Source organism: Podarcis muralis, chromosome 13 (assembly GCF_964188315.1).
Source record: "Podarcis muralis chromosome 13, rPodMur119.hap1.1, whole genome shotgun sequence".
Taxonomy (NCBI): Eukaryota; Metazoa; Chordata; class Lepidosauria; order Squamata; family Lacertidae; genus Podarcis; species Podarcis muralis.
Window position 1 is genome coordinate 21,355,052 of NC_135667.1, and position 10,340 is coordinate 21,365,391.

At 47.1% G+C, this 10,340-nt stretch overlaps 1 protein-coding gene across 1 annotated transcript in view; it reads left to right on the forward strand.

Annotated features, from left to right (window-relative positions):
- The window catches only part of KREMEN2 (kringle containing transmembrane protein 2), a 29,900-nt gene extending 21,799 nt beyond the window's left edge, over window positions 1-8,101 (forward strand). Inside the window, exons 5-8 of the mRNA XM_028701553.2 lie at window positions 1,574-1,906; window positions 3,493-3,636; window positions 6,498-6,570; window positions 6,933-8,101. Of these exons, the coding sequence (XP_028557386.1) occupies window positions 1,574-1,906; window positions 3,493-3,636; window positions 6,498-6,570; window positions 6,933-7,227 (845 nt within the window). The 3' untranslated portion in view covers window positions 7,228-8,101. The remainder of the gene's footprint in view (window positions 1-1,573; window positions 1,907-3,492; window positions 3,637-6,497; window positions 6,571-6,932) is intronic.
- Window positions 8,102-10,340: the final 2,239 nt, after the last annotated feature.

The window sequence follows — 10,340 nt, forward strand, 5'->3', positions numbered from 1 at the left end:
TTTGGGGCCCACAAATGAACCTAACCGCTTTCTCACAGTGGCCTGCCTTGCACAACCCAGTGTGCTCTGGCACGCAGTTCATTTATTACTATATGATGTATTATCACCCCAGTTATAAGGTTTGCATCAAGTGTCTCCTGCTGTGGCTTCCACAGGTCAGGATCCAGAGAGCGTGTACCACCAGCCCTCTGTTCCTACTACGAACCTGGTATGCCAGGGAAGGGGCAGAAACCAGTGGAAGAGCATCTGCTTTGAACACAGACGATTCTTGATTCAAGCCTTGGCAACGCCACATAGTGCTGGGAATGTCCTGTGTCAGAAACACTGGAGAGCTTCCCCAGGCAGGGAAGACAATGCTTAGTTAGATGGACCACTGGTCTCATGAAGTGCAGGTGAATTCTGGGCATCAAGGGCGCCATCCAGGCTGAGGTACCAGCATGCAATCTTGCCCTAATCACATGACTGTCTAGGGCCAATCACAACCAACCAGGCCATATAAAGCCTTACTTCAGAGCTTGCTGCTCAGTCTGAGCAATTCATCTCCAGCGTGAGGAGGTTGCCTAAGCGCTGCTCACCAGTCTCTTATGGCTGCCTTGGATCTTGACCTGCCTGGTTCCGACTGAGCCCTTGCTTCAATCAGATCCTCTGAGGCTGACGGGTCTTCTTGACCCCTGCCTGTCTGTGGTCATGTGCACCTTCCTCTAGTCTCTCTGATTCTAGTTCTGGATCTTGATGTCCACTTGGCTTGGGATCGTGTACTTGCTTTTGGGCTGTGTGGGCAGACAGGCAGCCCCCTGGCAAAGTCCAGCATGTCTGAAGCTTGATCCTGCTAAAAAACGTAAGAAGAGCTCGTCTGGATCAGACCAAAGGTCTGCCTAGCCCAACTTCCAGTTTCCCAGAGTGACGCACCAGAGGCCAGTGAGCACAACAGCACTCTCTCCACTCCTGAACAACTGGCATTCAGAGGCAAACTGCTCCGAGATTGAATGTAATACACAGCTATCATAGGTAGCAGCCACTGATAGTCTTATCTGCCATCAATTTTCTAATCTCCCTTTTAAGCTGTCCAATATGGCGGTCATTGCTACTTTTGGCAGTAGCGAGTTCTGCAGCTTAACCAAATGCTGTGTGGGAACTACTTCCTTTCGTCTGTCTTGAATCTTCTGCCATTCAGCTTCCTTGGATGGCCTCAGGCTCTAGTATTATGCGATGCGGCGAGAAGCTTCACTCTGTTCACTTTCCCCACCCCATGCATAATCTTACACACCTCCGTAAAACCCCGTTCTAATTCTGTAAGCAGTCTTACTCATGCAGAAGATGATTGGCTCCTTGTCTGGATGGGAAATTTATTATCAGAAGCTGGGTTCTGTTGGTGTAACCGCATGGAAAGCTGTTTTGCACAAACGCTTACAATGTGGAAAGCTGTTTTGCGCAAAGGGGCAGGGGTTTTTTTTGTCATTGAAAATTAAAACAAAAAACTGGGGACACTAAAAGTTGCATCCCTCTATTGATTACATTTTTATTCTGATCCTTCCCTCCCTCCCCCCACCCTGCTTGTCTCTCCACCCCACAGTATCCATGGGTGCTTGCCAGGGAAACTTCAGCGATCTCTCTGGAGTCATTTACTCTCCGCAGTTCCCGGATGACTACGAAGCCGACAGCAACTGCAGCTGGTCCCTGCACCCCCTGGGCTGTGAGTCCGTGGAGGTCACCTTCCGGATCTTTGACGTGCATGACCCCAACGACCGCCTGGAGCTGTGGGATGGACACAGCAATCTCTTGCTGGCTCAGTTTGACGGACGCCGGAGGCCGGGGGCTCCCCTGCTGTTCCCCACCGACCACCTGCTCCTCTCCTTCCATTCGGATCAGCTCCTGCAAGCCCAGGGCTTTGCCATCTTGTACAGAGGTATGTGCCAAGGCCTGACTCTGCGCTGCATCTGCCCCGGGGGTAGAATGGGCGGGATGAACCTGTTCCACCTGGGTTAAGTAACGCTGCAGCGATCACCTGCAGAGGAGGTAGATCAGGGGAAAGAAGCCTCTTCCCGAGTGGGTCTGGAGGGCCACAGCAAGGACCAAAAGTAAGAACTCCTGCTCCCACACCAGAAGACTTTAAGGTGGTGTGGTGTGCGGCTGAGGCGGAGCGAGGCTGTCTTTGAACTCCCGGACTCACTCCAGCGCCTGCCAACTCTTCCCTGGGGCTCGGTGTGTCAGAGTCTCTAATTAGAAGCTCTTGCTTCCACACCTGGAAAGGGAGGAGGGTGACCAGTCCTTTGAACTGGGGCCCTGGGAATGGGGAGGATTTCTTTTGACAGCGCTTGGGAAGCCCTGCATGTGGGTTCCTTGCACTCGCTCACCCTCCCGCTGGTGACAGCACCTTTGAAATAGTCACCCAATGGGTCAACTACTGGCAAGTTTCTCCTGGTGTGTCCCTTTGAACCTCCTGTGCAGCCGCAGGCCTGTAGCCAAAACTGATTGTGAACTAAAGGTGGATAGGGCACCTGGTTGGGGGATTGGGGCGGGGGGAGGCAGAATGAATACAGAACAGGAAGAGCCTAAATACAAGTGGCCTGATGCATTGCTGTTTAATTGTATAAACTATTAATACAATGGCTTTCTTGGTCGTCCCTGGGCCTCTGTGTCCGTTGGCCAGGAAACAGGAAAGGTACCGTCTTATTGATCGTCAGGCAAAATACCTGCTGGTGGCCTTCGTTTGTTAAATTTGGATGCTGCCAGATCCTGCCAGAGTTGCTCAGGGCAGAAAAGGTCAACGTGTTAGAACAGCAGGATTTAAAATGCAAACGAAAACCTATTTAAACACAATTAAAAACCACCTAAGAAAGCTTTTTAAAAGCCGAGAACGTCAAAAGCTGAGAACTTTAAAACACTTAGAATTTTAAAAACCATTTAAGAGCAATTGCACACCCTCACAGCTATAAATTTCATAATTTACATCACCACCCCACACTTTGCAGTTCATTTCTGGTTCACCTGTCTTTCTGGGAAGCAGGTTTGTTTTGCAAGAGCTCCAAATCAGCATCACTTGTGACAATCTTGAAGTGCCCTGGGGCTCTTGCTTCACAGTTGTGACACAGGAAGCAGAGGGTCATCTAGTCCAACTCCTGCAATGCAGGAAACTCATCTAAGGCATCCATGACAGATGACCATCCAACCTCTGCTAAAAAACCTCCAAGGAAGGAGAGTCCATCACCTCCCAAGGGGAGACCGCTCCACTGCTGAACAGCTCTTACTGTCAGAAAGGTTTAGTCGGAATCTCCTTTGCAATTTGAAGCCATTGATTTGAGATCTTCCATGTGACAACTCTTAAGATATTTGAAGATGGCTATCATATCTTTTCTCAGTCTCCTCTTTCGCAGGCTAAACATACCCAGCTCTCTCAACCGTTCCTCATAAGGCTTGGATTCCAGACGTTGGAAACAGGGTTGGCTAAAAATCCACTGTGAAGTCAAATAAACTGTTTTGATTTCCCTGCAGGAGTGAAAGGTCCCCCTATCAACGGAGCCCGGTCTGATTTACGAACCCTACCGGGTGACGGATCACGTCTCATCCCAACCTCCTCTGATTGGTTGAACTCCACCTGGACCTACAGCGCCAATGACTCTGCCATTGGGGTAGGAGGTAAAGAACTAGACTTGCGGCAGGGCTTGGCCCTCAATGCTGCAGCTTGTGCTGTAACCCGATTGGCTGGCTCAAGTCAAAACAGTCTCTGATGAGGACATTCCCTGCGGGAAGTGTGGGCCTAACAACTCATTGCACACATGTGCCTGCCAGATGACCCCCCCTTTTTTTTAGAAAGCAAGAAGTTAACTTTTGCAAAGGGGAGTACAGAATAGAGAAAGGCAACCTATGTGTGCTCAATCCTTTCTCTACCCACCATTTCACAATTCTAAACCCCTTCCCATAACAGCTCCCCAATTCCACACACAGGATTGCAGTTGCACTTTTTCAAGGATAAGCATGTAAGGGGTATCAGAGCGGGGGGCAGGGCAGGCAAATCTCACTGCAGGTGCCATTTGGAGCTGGAAAACGGGGAGGAAAAGGGTAAAGCACTCTCTCCATTCCACGGTCTACATTTCCTTCTCTTAAAGCAGCTTCTAAAAAAACAAACGCCAAACCATAAACCATTAAGATTCTCTAATAATACACATTCACACATAATTTAATAGGGATGCTTGAAGAATTGGATCTTTGCAAATTCCAATATGAACTGATTTGCTCTTCCTGTACTAATGTGTGAATTGGAATTTTGTCACCCACAAATGTCCAAGCTCTCTGAATGTTCCAATGCTATTCTTGGCTCAAAAAACGTATCAAAATACTTTGAAATGCATGTTTTGATAAAAAAAAATAGGTTTGGAAATGCATGTTTTGATAGAAATTAATCTGCAATTTTTTAAAAAAAGTAGATTAATGTGAAAATGGCACAGAATGAACTTATGGGTGACCACAAGCAAAAAGGGAACAGATTTGAAGTAAACTGATTTGCCCATCTCCAAAGTGCAGCTAGTTGACCTTCGGTTCCCACGCTGTGTAAAATTTGTTGTGGTGCAATCCAGCCACCAGGGGTCATAGTCTGTACCTTTGTAACATAATGCACCTTGTAGTCAGCTGTGAGTTAAATGACATTAGAGATCCTGAACTCTCTCTTATTCTGGGTAAAGCTTTGCACACCTTGCACTTAAATAGAACGAATGAAAGAAAAATCAGAACTCAGCATGCAGTAAAAACTGGATTCTGTGACCTATATATTATTAAGCACAATTATTTCACATCTGCTGATTTTGCACAACCCTTACTAGCCATGGGGAAGGGAAGAGAGCTGGGCAGGGCAGCCTCATCCCTATTTTGCTTTTGCTAAAAGCCCTGCTTGGCTGTCACCCCACGTGGTTTCTGCAGCATTGCCCATGCGCTTTCACATCTGTATATCTACAGGGACTAGGAGCATGGATCAAAAAAAACCCCAAGTCTCTCAGATTGCTGAGTGCTTGCATGGTGCAGTTGAGGAACTGTGGACTGCATACAGCCCATGGGATGAGGCCTTACATTGCTAACATGACTACTACATTTATTGTCTGCCAACATGCATGCAAAGCTCTCTGTGTGTGTACACACACACACACACACACACACACACACACACAGAGAGAGAGAGAGAGAGAGAGAGAGAGAGAGAGAGAGATGTATACAGAGAACACCTTACACGGATTTGCACCATGTTTTAAATTTCCCGCCAAAAATAAACAGCACCTTGTCCGATAGGATTTTTTTGAGTTTGTTCCATTTCTACAGTAAACTGCTGGTTTTCCCAGGGAAAGCAGCATGACCAACCCCCCCCCCCAAATAAAATCCCCCTTAGACCCATGACTTGAAATCATGGGACAAACAAAAATGTGGATGGGCCCTTTAAATCTGGAGCCAACTTCTGCTTTCTCGTGGGTCTTCTCTCTTCTCCAAATACTGTAGACTTATTATTGTTATTGTTACTATTACTATCATTATTTTAATCTGTGAGCCCCTTTTGTGCCCTAAAGTGGCTCACAAGACCGTCGTCTAGGTGTATTTTGCTGTATAATGCCCACCTTCCAGTCTTTATTTTGTGCTGAGGGTTATATAGAACATTTGGCACAACCTGGTGGCAATTTTGTATTTTTATTTATTTATTAGATGTGTATACCATCCTATACCCGCAGATCTCAGGACGGTTTCACAACATAAAATCACAATAAAAAACACACACAGAATACATCATAAAAACAAATACAACGTAATAATCCCCGCTTACAAAAACACATTTTAAAAGGGCATCAGATGTCCGTCAGCCAAAGGCCTGGTGGTGAGGAGGCTGTGCAATGTCAGAGGGACTAGAAGGTGCTTTAAATTGGGGAAGGGGAGCCCAAAGCCCTCCAAGTGGCGCTGGATCCCATCTGCCCCAGCCAGCATGGTCAGTGGTCAGGGATAACGGGACTTGTTGTCCAATGACATTTGGAAGGCCGCCGATTCCCTGTCCCTGTTTTAAATCACCACTCTTGACAAACATAAACAAGACATTGGAGCTCTGTGATCAAAGCTGCTGTCTTTGAAAAGAACTGCTTTTAAAAAATAGATGGTAGGTCTGATCACAGATCCCAACCGGCTTCCTACTTTGGCTCAATAAACAGATTGGAAATGGCTGACCTTTTTGGCTTTTTGGATCTGCGTGACGCAGCAGGCATTATAAATTTATATGAAGTGCACAGGATGTCTCTACCAAGCAGGTATTGGTCAGCTTTTTGCACAGAAACGTAAGCTGACCAGTATAGCATCCACTTATCATATTTGCAATGTCTGAAAGTAATTTCCTTTCCATTGTGAGAGCTAGAAAGAGACTTAATTCTGGTAGGGGACTCAGCATGGTGATTAATCAATCCTGCCCTGTAGCTTTCTAGATCTCGGTGGAAGGTTGTACATAAATAGTGTCTTCTGTTCTTTTGTTAACACAGCTTGGGTGATGTACACAGCTACAGGGACCTTCATCCTAGCCATCCTCATCATCTCGTACCATCTACGCAAGAGGTAGGCTGGGGTTTCAACTGGATGACGGGAGTGAGTCAGAGGTCTTGCATTTCATTCCCATCTTTGGGGTGTGTGTGGGGGGGGGGGGTATTGTAGGGAGAAAAGAGTCCTAGATTCTTCCCCCTTTTGGGGGAATGACAAGGAGTTAAGAGGAAGTGAGTCACTTTGGTCATGTTGGCAGAGGATGCTGGGAACTGTAGTCCAAAAACATATAGGGATTCCCCATACTGGCTACCTTTAATCTAGAGAGTCTTGTACATGTTGCACATTAGATACGTGCTCAGGATGCTGGGCCGTTGCTAGTGGTGGCGTCAACCTTTGACTCAACTGATTGCACTGTTTGTTTGTTTTCTTATCTCCAGGACCTGCCTTTTTGTGCAAAAGAAGACTGGCAGCTCTCTGGGCCCTTTCTCCTCCAAAGGCCCTCGAAGCCGCTGCCAGTGCCTTGGGGGCGAGGCATGGGCCGTGGCCTACCGCCACACCCGTGTCGTGATCTGCACCACGCGTGGCGCCCCGCACCACCGCCCCTTGCGCAACGGGGGCGGGGTTGCCGGGGACGACGAGGCCTCCTCAGACTGCTCATGCCTGTGCCACAGTTACGAGAACCTTTCGTCCACCAACCAGTCCTCTCTCAAATCTCTCATCTCCACCATCTGAGGCCATGCGAACCTTATAACTTCCACCTTCGCCCCTGTCATGACCAGCTCCCTTTCTACTGCCAGATCCCTGGAGCAGAACTTCCTCAGTTTGCTAGGAACCAAGAGACCAACCTTATAAGCATATGCTCTCCGGGTGGGAGGCAGGGGAGCCGGAATTTAATGGAAGCCAATGCACCGTTTGGCACAGATAAGAACGTTCTGGAGAAACTGAAAGTTGTTTTGACAGCAGGAACTCGTGTAGCAACATTGCCTAAACAACCTTCTCTGGGCCAGGAGAGTACTGAGGTGGTGAGAATCCTATTGCCACATCCCTTTGGGGGAGACATCTGTGCCTTCTTTGAAGCTGGGATTTCCCCTGGGGTTTTGTAAACCTTGCCTGTGGGACAAAGAGTTTTGGTGGAAGTCTCCCATCGTGGCAGGATTCATACCTGCATGGAATTTAGGACTGTGTGACAGGAGAGATGCGTTCTCTATAACACATGGAAGTTCAGGCATCTCTCAGGTTCACGTTTTGTGCGACACCAAGGCCTGGGAATGGTGAGATCCTGGCTGCATCCTCAAAGAGGTTGGAGCGGGGAAAGCCTTCAGTTCCACAGGCTCATCCGTGGATGCTGAATTGGGGCGGGGGGGGCAGGGAATGGTGGTATTCGTGTGCAGATCCCATTACCGGTGTCACTTTGGGGACATTTGGGTGCAAACAGAGGCCACGGGGCACTTGAAAGACTTTTCACTTGGCTACACGGGGGTACAAAGACACACCAAAAAAGAACAGGGGAGATCAAAACCAGCCCCCTTGCCTGTTGTGTCCCAGAGCCGCACGATGGATTTTGGAGCATAAAACCTTCATTAAATTATTTTCATATCGGTAACAATGCTTCTCTGTTCTTCACTGCGCTGATCAGCAATGTTGGGCTGGGGCTGGAAGCAGGGAACTGAAAGTTTACTGTTCCTGGATTGGATATACAGGGCTGGCTGTTGAGGGCACAAGAGCAGGGAATAATTCTAACACACGTACCTAGAGGTTTTGATCAGATTTCCTTCAGGAACAGCAACGATTCCCAAATTTGTGACAAGACACAGAACATGAGATGATCCCTATCTTGTTGTGAAAAAGCAATAATTTATTCAAGGCTCCAAAGGAGGCTGCTGGCTGTGTTTCCGCCTGCAGGCCTCCTGGCGTCAAAAACTGGGATAGCTCAGTCAGAACACGAGACTCTTAATCTCAGTGTTGTGGGTTCCAGCCCTCATGGTGGGCAAAAGATTCCTACATTGCAGGGGATTGGATTAGATGACCCCCAGGGTTCCTTCCATCTCTACAATTACAGTTGTACCTTGGAAGTCGAACGGAATCCGTTCCGGAAGTCCATTTGACTTCCAAAATGTTTGGAAACCAAAGCATGGAAGCCGCGGAAGCCCTGTCGGACGTTCAGGTTCCAAAGAATGTTCGCAAACTGGAACCCCCATTTCCAGGTTTGCGGCGTTTGGGAGACAAAATATCCGAGTACCAAGGCGTTCGGGATCCAATGTATGACTGTATATGATTCTAATATCCTTGAGCAGCTGCTGAAGATCTTGGGCCCTGACAAAGCTTACCACTGCCCTGCCCTGGACACAATGTTAATTATCTCCCAAAATTTTGATCAGCCCTGGGGAAGTTTAGGTCATTTGGGGAACTACTATTTAAATTTTCCATGCCTTGAAGCAAGGATGGGGCACCTCCATCAAGCCATCCCCCCAAAACCACACATGCCTATCAACCAACTGCCACCACTCCAATCAGTGGGTGATGCCAGCTGATGGGCAGGGTTCTATTCTGTTTTGGCTGTACGTGCAGCCATTGTGGCAGGATTTGACCCTCCAGCTCACCAGCTGTTGATGGGAGGGGGCATTAAATCCTGCTCATCTTGACAGAATTGAATGCAAACCCCTTTACTGAAGCCCCTGATAAAATGATGTTTGTGTTCTCCATTTTAGCAGCAGCGCCTTGCTGACCGCTGCCTCATTGTGATGTTAGGCGATTGCTAGTTAGGTGGTTTTATTTGCAAAGCCAATCCTGGTAAGGATCAGGTCTGTGGAGCCCAAAAGGTTCCACTCCCACCGCCCTGAAGTGAACCCTCCCCCTCCAACCTGCCCCCTCCAAATCCCCTCACATATTTCTTTTGCCAGCGATAAACTAAATTCTGGGGCAACAACTTTTATGTTTTCTTTTTAGCTCTTGGGCCCATATGTGAAACAATACAAAGAGGGTGCTCTGAGCATGTGTGAATTTCCCACAGTAATAATTTTCCCACAATAATTTTTAATGACAGCTTGCAGGCCCAGCCACCCTACATGAGGCATGAGTGTAACCCAAGCAACTGCCCAAAGGTACTGGGTGTTGATGCTGGGCCTGATAAGCTGTCACCAGCCACACAGACTTCCTGATTTCACAAGTAAGGGTTTCCAAGAACACAGATGTAATTTCTAGATTGAGACATCAGAAGAACAGTACCTTATTTTAGAAATGTTCACAATCTAACCTACATTAAAAAAATGTGTTTTCCCTCATGTTTGTTCTGAAGTTTTAATGAACAGGCCCAAATCGGGTACGAGTTCAAAATCTTGACTGCAATCCAACAGTTGTTTTGGATTTACAACATGCCATACCTGGCCAGAAAAAGGAAAACAGCCGTAAATGTAATGAACATCCAATCACAGTGAGGACCCAAACTCATTTAATATGAATTATTCCCATTCATATTAAATAATAATTCCAAATGGAAACAAATGGAAATGCAGCGAGTGGAAGATTCATGTTTAATTTGTATGCAAATTTGAGGGAAGTCAGATTTAGACGTGGGCCAAGGTTGTGAGTTTACATATTTAATTAAATACACATTCAAATGTATTAAGTTGAGTTTTGCATTTCAAAACAAAACAAAAGGAATTACAGCTGCAATCTTATACAAACTGCCTTGGAAGGAACTGTCTCTCAGCCTAACCTACCTCACAGGGTTGTTGTGAAGATAAAATGGAGAGAAGTGCCTGTTTGGAGGAAAGGTGGGATACAAATGTAAAAATAAAAGAAGTCCCACTGAACTTTTGATTAATCATGCATAGGGTTGTGCTGTA